Source organism: Scomber japonicus, chromosome 4, assembly GCF_027409825.1.
Source record: "Scomber japonicus isolate fScoJap1 chromosome 4, fScoJap1.pri, whole genome shotgun sequence".
Lineage (NCBI taxonomy): Eukaryota > Metazoa > Chordata > Actinopteri > Scombriformes > Scombridae > Scomber > Scomber japonicus.
The window spans coordinates 16,520,739-16,535,866 of record NC_070581.1 but is presented as its reverse complement, the minus strand read 5'-3'; the positions used below and the strand labels follow the sequence as shown (position 1 = coordinate 16,535,866).

Genomic DNA, 15,128 nt, shown 5'->3' with positions numbered 1-15,128 from the left:
AATTCAACAAACCTAAATTCTTCAGCAATGAAAAATTTGTCATTGATAATTTATTCTCAAACCCGACTAATAATTTATGGTTATATGGTTTTATTTTTATTTTCTGTGATTGTATTGTTTTTATTCACTTGAACATGACATGACATTGATTGTTTTTGTTGTGTTGTTTTATGTTCTTTCTTGTCAGAAGTCTATTGTGAAATGTCACGAAGTAAGTTTAAATAAAGTTTTGTTTTTTTAATCTGCGAGGGGCGAACTCTCGCGAGACTAGGGCCTTTATTTTGCGTCACTTCCCGCAGCACTTCCTTTTCAGCGTAGCAAGACGAGAGGGACAAGCTGCGACAATGAGGTTAGACCCGATTTAACCAATAAATGTCACAAAAGCAGCTAATTTACACATGTACAGCGATTTTGTTCCTCACCTAAGACTTCAGTGTTACTATATTAAGCCGCGGTTGAGTTATTTAGTCCAGTTTGTCTGAATTATGTGAAGTTAAATGTTTCGTAGCAGACCGGTTCATCTGCCGGTGTAGGACACCGCGTAAAGTCTCACATGTAATCCATCGTCATCCTACAGTTTTAAACGTGTTTTAGTTAACAATCCGACATAAAATGGTTACTTTAGTAGTTGTAGACAACATTTTATGTAATCTTTACTTACTTTTTACCTATTTGCTAGTATTTAGTAGCTACCCTAGAACATCAGAGCCGATCGGGTTTAATTGTTGAATCACTGATTAGTTTAAGTATTGTTTCTGTTTTTTAAGCGTGTCTTATGATTTCTGTATGACAGTAAGGTGTCCAGGGATACGTTGTACGAGGCCGTGAAGGAGGTCCTGCAGACCTCTGTGGCCAAGCCAAGGAAGTAAGTTCATCTGAGGAAAGCTATCGTCCACTTTTTCTTCCATGTGTCAGACATCACGTGTAACTCGTTTTTTCTGTGTAGGTTTGTGGAGACAGTGGAGTTGCAGATCAGCCTGAAAAACTACGATCCCCAGAAGGACAAGCGTTTCTCCGGCACTGTCAGGTTCGACCTTTTATTGTATCACCCAACCTTTTCCCTGTGTGCTGCCAGCCCTGTCTGAGTATTGATAACAAGCCTTTTAATAAGGCAAGTAGTACCTGAAAACTATTGTTAATCAAAAAAAAAAAAACCTCAGACAGGCCAGGGGCGGACATGGAGAAGTACTTTGGGTAGTCTGACTGAGCTGACCCGGTCTCGGCTGGTGAAGGCGAAGCAGACGGACCCCTACCCTGGGTCTTAAAACATGAGGGGAGGCTTTGAGTGGCTGAACTTTATAGTTCGCGTCCTCTAGCCGACCATTGTTATGTTACCAATGAAGCCAGCTGGACACCGGCTACAGTGGCGGTATGGGTAAGACCTTTTCTATTAAACTGTAAAATCAGGAGTGAAACAGGGGTGTCAGTCGGTGAGGGCGGAGGACATGAGTTTCTGTATTTTTCATTTAAACCAATTAGTGTATTTTTTATATTTGAGCTCAAAATTAGTTTTGAGCGAGTTGTATTTTGATAGTTTTTCATGGTTTGATGTATGCATTAAGAGTGCAGATCCCATGTGTCACTATATCCTCAATGACACCAAAACTATTTTACGGCTACGACTATCTGTCATATCCTGCCTTACTACCAGCTGACACCCTTGCGTTTTGAAGTGGATCATGAATAATGTTGCTGACCGCTTTGATGTGCAGGCTGAAGACCCTCCCACGGCCCAAGTTCTCCGTTTGTGTTCTGGGAGACCAGCAGCACTGTGACGAGGCCAAAGCTGCTGACATGCCACACATGGACATCGATGCTCTCAAAAAGCTCAACAAGAACAAGAAGCTGGTCAAGAAACTCGGTAAGAAGTTAACATGATGTGCAAGACATCTGATCAGCAGTGATTGAAGTTTGATTGTTAACGTTCTTGCTTGATACGTCCCCTCTAGCCAAGAAGTACGACGCCTTCCTGGCCTCCGAGTCTCTTATCAAGCAGATCCCTCGTATCCTGGGACCTGGGCTGAACAAGGCTGGCAAGTTCCCCTCTCTGCTCACCCACAACGAGAACATGAACACCAAGGTGGATGAGGTCAAATCCACCATCAAATTCCAGATGAAGAAGGTACGTTCAGCAAGAGTCGTATTAGGAAAATCAGATTTCTGTTGTCAGCTTTAATATTTATATTTACTTTTATCTGTAAACATTAATATTGAAGACATGTATCGTTTGTTTATAGAATAAAATATTAACCTCCTTCCTGCTGTGTTGTAGGTGCTCTGTCTGGCTGTGGCTGTCGGACACGTGAAGATGACAGAGGATGAGCTTGTGTACAACATCCACCTATCTGTTAACTTCTTGGTGTCGCTGCTGAAGAAGAACTGGCAGAACGTGCGTGCCCTCTACATCAAGAGCACCATGGGCAAACCCCAGCGCCTCTACTAAATTACAGCTTTTCTATTAATAAAATGTGGAGATGCTCCAAAATTGACTGTTTCTGGATGTTTTTTACTTTCTGGGCAGCTTTGGATTTAATGGTGTTAGACATTTAATTATATTCAGTGTTGGATGTTTGCAATGAATTTAAATTCAAACTTCTCATTAGTGTAATTATCTTGGTGCATAATCTTTTTGTATAGGGACACTGAACACTAATGTATGAAGCCTAGAAACACATGGGCTTAACAATCTGCAACATGCACTGCGCTCTGTGTTTTTAGACCCATTATCAGATGTTGAAGTTGGTTTTAAATGTATTGTATGCAAAATTTCACATGTAAGGGTTTTAGTACTTTTTCTTATCCACTATCTAATATAATTTAAAAGGTCCTAAATTCTGCTGCATGACATTTCCCCCACATGTATAACCAGAGTCTAGTAGGGGGGAAAAATAAGGCAACTACACTTGTGTGTGTGTGTGGGACTGTTTGCAGGTATACATTAAAATAGAGTCCTGCAACATGTACCCCCCCACAGAGGCCTGATCGCCACATAGTCTGGGACAAGATGATGCAGGTGTACTGAAGAGAGCTGGTGCTGTTTGAAAGGCAAGGTATCCTCAAACAAGTGATATGATTCAGGTTTCTTCAGTTCACTGCGCTCTGAAGTTAATTGACAAATCAAAACTATTCATGGGGTTATTTTTGAAAGCATCCTCAGTATGGGATGTTTTCTTCAGAACATTTAGTATTTTCTAGTTTTAATGAGAAACTACATTTTTAAAAAAGGAACACTTGAACAAAATCTGCAAAGGAGAGAAATGGAAATTGAACAAATATACCTCAATGATGTTTGAAGGAAGACCATGAGAAATTAATGAAAATAACCACTGGTTGATTTCCCAGTTCTGACACTTCAAAATCCAAGCACTAATTGATTCATGACATGTTATAGATATTATTGTATAATCCATGTACAGCTCATTTATTATCTTAATACAAAAATACACTTAAAATCATGACGGTAGCGCTAGATTTAAGGGAGTTGGGGAGATGTTTCTGGAAGGAGCCAAACCTGTGACCGGCCAATCCCATTTCATAGTCTTGGATGGCCTAAATCAAATCTAATATTGGACTCCAAATGATTGATTTAAATGAGAATCTGGGAAAACCAGTAATTAAGTGCTGATGATCACAGGATCCTGACCTGCTCAGGGGCAGCTGCATCTCTTAAGTCTCAGATTGTGTCAGTAAATGTGTTAATTTATATAATTTCACTTGTCAATTTAAATCTTCCCTTTGTTTTATCTGAAGTGGTTAAAATGATTGTGAACATGATGAGAACTTTAGTAGTGGTACATTTGCCTCATCACCTTCAACAACATCACTATTTATTTACTATAGATACAAATACAGCAGCAGGTAGATCCATAGCTACCCATGAGCCTCTTGGGGCAGACGCCATGCTTGGGTTTGACTGTGGATCTCTTAATAGGATTATCTATTCTCAGTAGAGGAGAAAGGCCGGGGAGAAATGGACCAAACACGGACAGGAACTAACAAGGATACATTTGTGTTTCCAGAAACGATGAAAAACACTCTGTTGATTGTGAAGAGGATGTGAATCATTGAATCTGGTTTTAACTGAGTAAAACATCTGGATTATTCTCATAGTGATGGACGCTCAGGTGAGTCAAATAGTCTACCAGCTGTCCCTGAACCAGGCTGGTGAAGATTTTATATTTAATCAGTGTGTCGTTGAGTGTCAGAGGTAATATTTCTGAACTTATTTCAGCCTGAAGCAGAGACAAACACTTACAATCTACCCACCATGCCGGACAGTGATGACAGTGAAGAAGGTAACAGCTGTAACATTTTCATAGACCAGAAACCAGTGTTTGACATGACAGTAAATCTAAACTGGACTTTCTTCCTATAACAGAAAACAGTCAAGAGGAGCAGCCGGCCACAAGCTGGAATGAACTGTCCATAATAGATCGTGTAGGCCTCAACAGGTGACACATCATGATATATTTACTGTGAATGAAACCCAACTCAATTTAACCTTACATGAAGTTTTGTGTCTTCTTTTCTGACAGTGTAGAGATGTCGGAGAAAGATTTGGAGGTAAGGCTGCACACAGATTACATGATGTTTAATATTCAACTTTTGCCTCTTTCTATTTGCCTGAATGTGCATTTTTATGTTGTTGATATGTGATGTGTTTACTGTAATATTTTGTCTTAATGTAGGTTTTAAGTTCTTGATTCTCTGATAAATATCTAAATGTCAACCTGCCCATATTAAGCTGCAAATTAGGCGTAGTTTAATATGATTACATGTTTGCATCACAGAAAAGTTCAGTTTGATTGTATTTCAGTTTTAGTTTGATTGTAATTTCAGCCATAAAAAATGCAGCTGAAGAAAATAAAATTTCTGTTTAGGACCAGGAGATTAAAAACCTGCAAAACATCAGACAGAACATAACAATGTGTATGAGTGAAATAAATAATGTTGGTTTGTTCCTCCTCACAGACGGCCTTCTCTCAGATTGCCCTGGCTTTCCGTTGTGACCAGTACACTCTGAAGCAGAGACTGCAGGCGGAGGAACACGCCCGCAACCTGGCCGAGGAGAACATCCAGCTGGAGCTCACTAGAGGCAGGGAGACTCTGGAGGTACTGTCTGTAGAGAGAACTTAATGATGGACCAGAGATACAGGGACATGTGTGTGTGTGTGTTTGTTACCTCTTGGTAACCTTTTCTGGTGTAAACACCAACCTTGTTAGGACCAAAAGTCCTGAAGGGGGCCAAAGCCTTCTGGGACTCATTTCAGATGAAAGACCACTTAATTTGGGACAGCTTGTCCAACTGGGGACAAAAGCCGTGTCCCCAGTTGGGAAAAAAGTATTTTTGGGTCACTGGTTAAGCTTAGAGTTAAGTCAAGTAGTGGTTATGGATAGGTTAAATCTGTGTGTGTGTGTGTGTTTGCAGGCACTGAAGGACCTGTGTCTGGACATTACGCGCAGTAAGATCCTGCAGAGGCTGGAGCTGTCTCTGGACATCCTCGGTGGGACAGTGGAACGAATCTCCAACACAGCTGAGGTGCTCGGAGCTGTTCACCAGGTACAGTGAGGGTCCTTTGCTTCTGTTGTGTATGTGGATGGCTCAGCGCCATGTAAGACATGCTCATCTCATTTCATTTTTACTTTATAGCAGGAAAATGAAAAGATTACTCGCTGTCGACTGTTAGATCCCCACACAGCGAGAACAAAGAGCAATAAAATTGCATAAAGGCAAACAGAAAGCAATAAAAGTAACAAGAAACATTCTTCACACATGAGGGCTAAACAACAAATCTATTTAGCTAAAGGTGAATGCTAACTTAAACAATGTGTGCAGACAGCTCACACAGGAACTCAAGGACTTTGATTTGGATCCAGAGTGTTTGTACACTTGGAATAAAATCCTATATTATATAACACATTAACCTCATCAAATGTTTATTGGTTGTTAATGATGACCTTTTATAGGTTAATTCAATAATTAACCATGTTCAATAAGACAAAATAATATTATTTTAATATAACTTTTAACTTTTTTACTTAATTTAAATGTTGGATCATCATGAACAAGCAACAAGCTCAGATGCTCTGCAGGTAAAAAGGGGTCTAAGGAGAGATTTGCTTGGCCTCATTGGCAGAGGATGTAAACCATATCAGTCTACATTTTTAAACATATTTTGGGCTCAACACCTGAAAAAAAGGGATGTGCTTGAGTGTTTCTACACTGTTTGAGAGCATGTGGACTCAACCCAAAATATCTATTTCCATTGCATCAATAACTAATCTGTAGCACATTATGATTTCTATGTAAACATTTTAAACTCTATCATGAACAACTTTGATCTTTTGTTAGTCTCCTTATTGTGATGTAGTCTTATTTACGGAATCCATGCAGCAACTTTACTATCTTATCTTCTGCCTTTTGTAGGAGGCTCGAGTGAGCCGGGCGGTCGAGCTCATGGTGGCTCATGTGGAGAATCTGAGGAGGCGACATGACAGAAACGTGGCAGAGATGGAGGATTCCAAGAAGAACCCCTGCAGGAACGTCCTTGATCACAGAGCTTCACCAGGTTTCTCATCACTTGTCTCGTGGTGTGTGTCTTGTTCTGCTGTGCAACATCTGACTGACAAATGTATCTCTTCTTCTAGAGCCAGAGGATGGTGACAGCAAAATGAAAAGTCATCAGCATGTATGCAGATATTTTGCTTATAATACAATTTAATTTGCTCATATATGTTGTTACCTCTCTGTCTTCAGTCGGCCTTTATTTATATTCTCCTCTCCCTTTTCCCATTAGCCCTGCTGTCGTCGAAGGGTCAGTGTATCACTGATTCAAATCCCGGTAAGGTTTTTTTTTTTACTAAAGTCATCATCCAAAAAGCCAAATGAGAGTCTTCTTCTGAACCTCTATAGGAGAAGACAAAGAGAGAGTTGACAAAACTGGCAGGAGGTTCCAGCAAAAAGCCTTCCCTCACCTGCCCGTCTCCAACTCTGAGCTCAGAGTCCAGCTGTGTCGCCGTCACCAAGGATAACAGCTGCACAGCAGAGGACAGGTTGGCTACAGACTCACAGTTTACATCTCATATCCAGGCCGTGTTGTTATGAGTTGGATCAGCAAAAGCACATCATCTGGTTTGGTTTTTCTCTGGTTTTTACAGGCCACTTGTTCCAGATGAAGAAACTTCAGCTGCTCAGCTTCCTGCAGAACCCACTCCCACTCCCACCCCTGCCCCCGACCCAGAGTGCCCTCCATCAAAGCAAGTGGCCACCAGGAAGATACAGAACAAAAAGTAAGGCTGAGACTCACATCACAGAATTATTATTATCATCATATTTATTATCTTTTTTTTTAAATGTTGATTTGTATTGTCAAATAAAGTAGATTGTGACTAAATTGAACATTTACTAGTAACACCAGTACAAACAGCGGCCTCTAAAATCCCCTGCAGACTCCACAAAAAAACCATATAGCCCTCAAAAAATGTATTAAGGGCTCTCTGTAACTTTGTCCATCATTTGTTACTTTGCATGTAGTGGAATAATGTAATAGTAGTGAAAATGGAAAATGCTTCTTTATTTCAGTTCCCCTTTGGATACTTTGCGACAGAGACACAAGAGTAAAGCTGCATTATCAAAGAAAAAGGCAGAAAAGGACAAAAAGACTACAAATATCCACCGGCAGCTGTCTGTGGGCTCGTAAGTCAACATATATATTTTAAAAAGGAGATGATAATTGTGATGTTTATTTCTTGAAGACAAACTCTGAATGACTTTTTCTTCAGGTGTGGAGCCACGTGGAGACATCGGCCTCTGACTCGCTGGCTGTATCGCTGTCGCTGGGCGCTCCTCTGCATGTACATCTTTGTGCTCCTCTCTGTCCTAACATTGACTTACCTTTTGTGGAATGTTCATGAAGGTACATTTGAGCCATGATCCCTTCTTCTGGATTATACAGGTCAATTTCTGTGACTGTACTGTCAAGGTCAAGGTCAAGGTTAACTTTATTTTCCCAGATAGGGAAATTCAGGTGGTCGAGATGCTCATCTACAAGTGTACAGACAAGCTGAAACATCTGTGTTCCAGAAAGCTCTTTGTATGTGAATATTAAATATTTTGATGTAACACTTGTTCTTGTTCGTGCATGTGTTTTGAAATGATTTATGAATTTAATGAAGAAAATGCTTCCACCTTCCAGATAATAACACCACAAACTTGATTTTCAGTCATATTTTTTATTATAAATATACAAAAAAATATCAAAACTGATACAATCACTTGGTTAGTAACAAAGCACCATACTGCACTGAAAACATTTCTCACTGTTAAAGGCATCAGTGATTCATTAATAAAAGTTAATAGCAAAGAATAAGAGTCAGCTTACTTCACGTCATGGCTAGACAGGTGTTAAATTTGAACTGTATATAAAAAGGTACGTATATCAAATTTTCTAGTATTACATCTCAATGTCGCAAGGGAGAAACTTTAAATTATAGATACATATAAAATTATATTAAGATTGGGGAAAACCTATTTTAAAACTACTTTTAGGTGAATTTTATGTGCAAAACTGTGTGCCAGCCACACACCACAGCAAGTTTGTTCTAAAGATCCATTAAACATAATGAAGTCATATAAACCTTAATTCACTTCAGAAACTTTAGAAACATCTATTAGAAGACAATTTGAAATAAATAAAACTGGCATACCACCTTACAATAAGTTTTAAATTATAAAAGTAATAGAAATGTGCTCACGCGGTACCGACAGGTCCACGTTTTCTGCATCAACAAACAATCTCACAGAGAGTCCGAGGACTTAATAAATACAGAGATAAATAGAGAGGGATAGCATGCATCCTACTAAACATCCTACAGGAGGAGGAGATGTCTCAGCTACACCTGGCTCACAATTTCAGCATCCTCCGCAACAAACCACTGGACTGGAGTCCCATCTGCGGCTCTCTGGAGAATCACATTACCCAAACCCTGCAAAAACAAAAAGTCATGAAATTAATGAACTCTGTACATAAAGATATTGTACATAATAGTTTATTGTAGTGCATTTCAATATTATTCTCAGCTTGATATCATTAAAAAATTATGATACCAGTACCCTTAAAATGATACAGACACCAATACAATGCTTTATTATATATTTGATACCCATCATGTTAATGGAATCATTCAATTGTGCAAAAATGCCTCCACTCCTCCCCATCTGAATCATTTTTACACAAATACATTTTGAAAGTGTTCAAATTGTTGAAATAACTCTACAAAACTGTGCAATTAAGCATTATCATCAGACTGTATGGGTTGTAGCCACTGCAATGGGCCAATCACATAAATTCACAAATTAAACTGAAGAATGCTTGGACTGGATGAGGGTATTGTTTAACTGGAGAAGTTTCGATATTATTTGGAAATGGGTTATTGCTGTTGATACTACTATAGGTTTTGAGTTCCGATACCCAGCCCTAATTGTGAGTTTCACTTTTGGAACATAAAGTACAAACCTGTCTAAATGAAGGGAAGTGAGGTGAAGTGGGGCTCTTGACACTCTGTTCCACACAGCCTGGCCGTAACTTCTGGAGCTGATTTCTATAGTGCCAGGATTTCAGCTCCTCTGACACGATCTCTCTGGGCATCAGCCGGATGGCATGGTTTGGATACTCCTTCAGTGAGGGGGTTCGCACCAGCCTGTTGTAAGGTGGGGGGGGCTTCAACACTCTCCTTTGGGATGATGCTCCCTCCTGCCACTGTCTTTGATGAAGGCTTCGAGCCACAGGAGGGGAGGACAGATAGCACTTTCCCTCGTCCAAGTCCCGAGGGGAAAGGGGGCCATCCTCCATTGTGGACCTGATGTAGCCAGGACCGGGCTGTAACTGGTTGATGTTCTTGTGTGAGCTGGGGAAGTTGAGCTCTTTCTTCTGCGCTCCAAGGTGGAATCCGTAAGGTGGAGGGCAGAGCTTTGGGATATCAGTGGGTCCATCCCTGCCAGGCGAGCTCATGTAGGAGGAGGAGGAGTGCTCCGAGCTGCTGTCCTCAGAGCTGGACTGGTATGGCCGCAGGGGAGAGTACTCTGGAGAACGCACCATGAAATCAGTTGCACATTGCCGCTGCGGCAGCCTGGCTCGTCCTCGATCCACATCAGCAGGTGGCTTACTTTTGGGAAGTCTGAGTAGACAAATCATGTACAGTTGTAAAATAATCATACATGTGTTACTATGCTCTTAGTGCATTACATGCTTGATGTGTCTGGCATGAGTTCTCAGTGTACCTGAAGGACTGGGAGTACTGTCGGCGTACATGCAGCTCTGGGGTGGAGGGGGCGCTGGTGGAGTGGTTGTGACGCAGCGCTGCGTTCTTGATAAACTGAGAGAGAGGAATCCTGCAGCTCTCTGCAGACACCTGGGTTCCCACTGGACTACTGCACACCAACCAAAACAGAGAGAAGGACATGAGATATGCAACACACACACAAGGTGAAACTATCAGGTCCAGCTAAACTAATAACTTTTCTCTCAAAAGGAAGCTGAGAAATGTAAATAAAGACAAGGTGGATATAAAAATTTCAATTCTAACTGTTGGTACTAGTGTGACACATTAGTATTTTATCCAAATAGCACTGAGACCTGAAAACAAACTGTAAACATCACCTGTTTAAATCTATCTCTTTGATTTTGTTTTCTGTGTTGGTCATATTGATGGTGTAATATAATACTTTAGACTTGTACCTGGACCTGCTGCTGCAAGCAGATTGAGGTTTTGTAGCCTTGTCGTACGGCTGGTCCAGACTAGACTCTTTCCACGGGGAGTTCTGGATGGGAGAGCGTTCATACTCCACACTGAGTTGACTCGCTGACTGCTGGGACGACTGCAGGGTTTTGGCTGACAGCTGGAGAGGGTCTGAGTAGGAGGTGCCCAAAACTGGAGGAGAGAGAGGGCTAGGCGAGTCCACATCTATGAATGGACATCAAACAGTCAGTACAAGGCAGGAATGTAACAAGAAAGATGCACATTTATTTTAAGGTTAATTTTAAAATGTCACAGCAGCTTGAATTCAAGCTGAATAACAAACTACCCTGAAAAGCAAAGTCAGAAGATTTTATGTAAATTAAAAGTTAAATCATTACATTTGAACCATCATATCGCTCCAGAGTATCTCTGACCTACATACTGTATCTAGTAAATCTCAATCAAAGCATGTCCTCACTCACCATCATCCAGGGCCACTACATCAGACAGGGAGCTGTCATCAGACATGCTCAGATCTGCACAGAGAAAAGAAACATTTTTAAGGGGTCATTTAAACCTCTCTTGAGTGCATTGCACAGTTTGGCCTGACGAGGGCAGCAGTCTCACTCACCTTTGTTTTGGCTGGTTGCAACACTGATGCACGGTGAGTTACACTCGCTCTTGATCCTGTGCTGTAACACAGCCTCCTGCAGATCCTTCACTTTCTTCTCCTCCCTCTTGCACTGCTGCAGACGGCTCTTCTTCTGGGGTTTGCTGAGGTTCCCTTCCAGAGAGAGTTTGCGGGCCGCCTCATAAATCTGCAGCTGAAGAGCCAAGCCAGTCTCCAGTTCTTGCAACTCTGAATCCTACAATGAAGACAAGCTTTAACATTTAGTGTGATCAGATTAATTATTGTCTCTTTTGCTCAGACCTTTCTCTCACCAAGAATAGTAAACACTGATTGTGGACTGTACCTCTTTATCCAGATGGATCAGACCTTCGTCCAGCTTAAAGGAAGCTCCGATCCTCCTCCTGACACGAGGTGGCTTTTCATCAGGCATCAGAGGATAGTCTGAAGGCAGTTTACCAGTCAGCTCCTGTGAAAAAAAAAGTGTAGATTATAAAAAAGCAGCCGCTCATTTAAAACAATCATAATGTTCCTCGGATCTAATCAAAGCACAAAATAATATCTTTCTAGTGTGTATTTGATATATTGTAGGAGCTACTCACTGCCTCCCTGATGCAGAGCTTCCTGAGCTCCAGCAGACATAGCTCCAGACGCTCCTCCAGAGACTGGTGCTTCAGTTTCAGGGCTCTGGTGTGGGTGGTCAGGTCCTTCACTGGGGATGTGGGGCTGTCTGGACCTGTAGTGCACAAATATATTACATCAGGCTTTGCTCTTCAGCATCAATATCAGCCATAGAATCAAATATAAATTAAAATGACTAAGAATGATAGAAATGATAAAATGGACTATTTCTACTGGATATAGTACACTTTTTACATCACAATAGCTGCCTTAACAGACTTAATACTATGCATGCTTTTTGGTGTCTGTCATATGTGACCATGTCTTTCAATGAGTTTTTATTACGTACATTCTCTATTTTGAGCCCACACTGTGAATCAATTTCCCCTTGAGATAACAAAGTTAAAAAAAACATTTGCTTTTGCATCTGCAAAATCTGTAAACTAGTGTACTGACATTAGTGACCAATTACACTACTTTATTTTTGTCTTGATTATGAATGTGACTGAGGAATTTGTTAAAAGGGAGGAATTCTTTCCTCAGATAAATAAACATAACAATATGGTACCAATTTATTTGCTAACTATTTTCAAATCAGTAGCATTAGAGTTGCAACAATTAGTTGATCAACATCATCAGCAACTATTATAATAATCGATTCATTGTTCTTGTTCCAGTTTCTTAAATGTGAGTATTTTCTGACTTCTTTCACTGTTACAGCAACCTGAATATTTTTGGATTGTAAACTGTTGGAAAGCAAAAAAACAACATTTGAGGCTGCTTCTCTCTGCAATTGTCTTATTGACCAACCTTATAATCATATAAATAACACACATATTAATCGATAATAAAAAATAATTGCTAGTTGCATCATTGTGTTTTCTGTACATGGTGCATGTAGAGATCAGATGCTGTATTGTTGTTTGTTGTTGTTGTTGTTGTCTTACCAGAGTGCAAGATAATCCCACTGTCAGTGTCACTGATCTCCTCTTTGCTCTCCATGGCTGTCATCTTGACTGCTCTGAAGTTGTTGTTTCTGTTTTTTTTTTAGAAATACCTGTTAAAAGAAGATTAGTGAAAGTTAGATTGATCACTTTTAGTAGTAATCAATATTCTCCTGTGGTGTCCTTCCACATGGCTTCATTCATGCTCACCCCCGCTGCTTCACTTAACAAAAGTGAAAGGCTGGCGAGTGTCCTTTCACACACTTATGCATGCAGCTCTCCATCCCCTCCTCCTCCCTCCTCCTCCTCATCCTCCACCTCCACCTCTTTCTCCCTCCCATGCTCAATCACAAAAGAGGCAGACCCCCACGGTTGACTCAGCACATGTGCGGGGGTTAATCCGAATCGTGGTGCCATGGCGACGGGGCACACGGCGCGGCTGGCTGGGGGAGTGTGTCTCCATGAGGCGTGTCAGAGGGCGTTTAAAGAGCCCAGACCCCGAAAAAGAAAGCAGATGGCAGCGGGAATTACCCCACTCATGCACTGCACCTGTTCCCCCCACACACCCCTCCCTCAGCTCCCATTCAACCAGTGTCCAGAAAACCCTCTGGGGGCTTTGAAGTGGAAGAATGTCTCAATGCTGGGCTTGTCCACGCAGCATCAGATCACAAGGGCCCTGCTGACTCCTGTGCAACGCTGTCCATTTCAATAAACACACATTCACAAACAGGCGAGCACAATTCATGTTTATGGCCTGCTCTGTCTCATTGTTGTTTTCCTCCGAACATGTGACTGACGATAAACAAAACAAAACAAATGCGGAGAGGAACGACAGCAAGAACAGAAAACAATGACAATAAATTGGAGATAACATCTGGGGATAAGTCGAGGCTTTTAAAACCAGGCCAGGAGGTCTGTGGCTGATTTGGTGAAATCGCCTGGGTATGAAAGAGAACTTCCCAGAAAATGCTGCCTTTATTTTCTCCTTTTTTTAGGTCAATTAATTTATTCTGGGTCTCACATGTCATGCCACCACTCTAGACTTCTCCTAAAAAAGGCCAGCAGATCATAAGAGACAACGTTACGGCGGCTAACATGATTAAAAGGATGTTGTTGGCTCGCCTTGTTTCAATGCTGCACATTCATAAAAAGTTCATAAACTGGGTGACTCCTGGTCCTGGAGCAGCCTCTGAGTTTATATCATGTAAGCAAAACTCATATGAGAAGTAAATTGTCTGGACACGAAAACAGGCACAGGGATGATGAATGTGTGTGTTGCTAAAGGCTGCTGTGTGTAATCCTCAGCTCCTGTCTCATCCTCTGTGTTTGGAGATCGATATCAAGTTCTTTCCTGTAGGGACCAGGAAGACACAGAGCCCGAGCCTCCTCTAACAGGATATTATTGTGTATCCCATAGGCCTGACCCTTTCACCACAGCAACTCATGTGAACTGATGCAGCTTAGAGCAGCCGGTAGCACAATGAAGCACAGGCAGCTCAACTCAGTAAAACAACAGTGCAACAAAGGGCCTGTATCCACCAACCCGCCTCAATAATCTGCTGTGGGCGCAATATCTGCTGACAACTCTGCTTCTGGCCGAGCGGCGTTGTCGGGCCAAATATTGAGACTAGGCTACAGTGAGAGGAACAGTGCTGAGTTTTTACTGTGCAAGGACGGGGGCTTGCAGCAATCTAAAGACGTCAACAGGAATCCGGCTTGGTAATCAGAGACAGGCAGGGTAATGTGGGATTTTTACCCACTTACACCCCATAACTCTCTGAAGACTTTCACAACGTCTGTGGTCGGAGGTCTCGGCTGAGTGAGTGGGTGGGTGGGTGGGTCGGTGGTTGGGTTCGGGTAAAACAGCAGATTTCATTAGATGTTGCAGCTTAATGCTAAGACATTGATGCCATTCATCATAGCTTGCGTAAAAACCTGGAGACATGGGAGTGTTGAATTTATAAAGTTAGGGAGAGCCAAGAAACAATACTTTTCTTGATGGAGCGTAGCAGGAATCCATTTCCTGAAAGTTTAGCCGTTGATAGTACAGTCTCCACCCAGCAGGACTTGATTGATGTAGTCATAACATCTTAATTGCGGTGTGTGTGATCACCACTAATAAGGACTATCTAGGAACAGTGTCAGGGATGGGAGCGGACCACCCCACCCATCCTCGCTGCTCACCGGACCGTGGCGAT

At 41.6% G+C, this 15,128-nt stretch overlaps 2 protein-coding genes across 2 annotated transcripts; one reads left to right on the top strand and one right to left on the bottom strand.

Annotated features, from left to right (window-relative positions):
• The first annotated feature begins 298 nt into the window (after positions 1-298).
• rpl10a (ribosomal protein L10a) lies at positions 299-2,485 on the top strand. The gene is made up of 6 exons (XM_053317668.1): positions 299-349; positions 794-865; positions 947-1,027; positions 1,713-1,861; positions 1,950-2,122; positions 2,273-2,485. Exons 1-6 carry the CDS (start codon positions 345-347, stop codon positions 2,441-2,443), a joined length of 651 nt encoding a protein of 216 aa, XP_053173643.1. The 5' UTR covers positions 299-344; the 3' UTR covers positions 2,444-2,485.
• A 6,407-nt stretch (positions 2,486-8,892) lies between these two features.
• On the bottom strand, positions 8,893-13,140 carry inavaa (innate immunity activator a). The gene is made up of 9 exons (XM_053317884.1): positions 12,934-13,140; positions 11,968-12,101; positions 11,712-11,834; positions 11,369-11,603; positions 11,220-11,273; positions 10,737-10,962; positions 10,280-10,429; positions 9,516-10,128; positions 8,893-8,985 (listed from the first exon to the last, which is right to left on the bottom strand). The coding sequence occupies exons 1-9, from the start codon at positions 12,995-12,997 to the stop codon at positions 8,893-8,895; spliced, it is 1,692 nt and encodes a 563-aa protein (XP_053173859.1). The 5' UTR covers positions 12,998-13,140.
• Between the last annotated feature and the right edge of the window lie 1,988 nt (positions 13,141-15,128).

Excerpts from the sequence above, each read along its gene's own strand:
- rpl10a (XM_053317668.1), top strand. Across the intron at positions 1,862-1,949 it reads GAAGCTGGTCAAGAAACTCG|CCAAGAAGTACGACGCCTTC; the intron begins GTAAGAAGTTAA and ends CGTCCCCTCTAG. Across the intron at positions 2,123-2,272 it reads TCAAATTCCAGATGAAGAAG|GTGCTCTGTCTGGCTGTGGC; the intron begins GTACGTTCAGCA and ends GCTGTGTTGTAG.
- inavaa (XM_053317884.1), bottom strand. The coding sequence starts at position 12,997 with ATGACAGCCATGGAGAGCAAAGAGGAGATCAGTGACACTGACAGTGGG. Across the intron at positions 11,835-11,967 it reads AGCTCTGCATCAGGGAGGCA|GAGCTGACTGGTAAACTGCC; the intron begins GTGAGTAGCTCC and ends TTTTTTTCACAG. Across the intron at positions 10,430-10,736 it reads GCTTGCAGCAGCAGGTCCAG|TAGTCCAGTGGGAACCCAGG; the intron begins GTACAAGTCTAA and ends GTTGGTGTGCAG.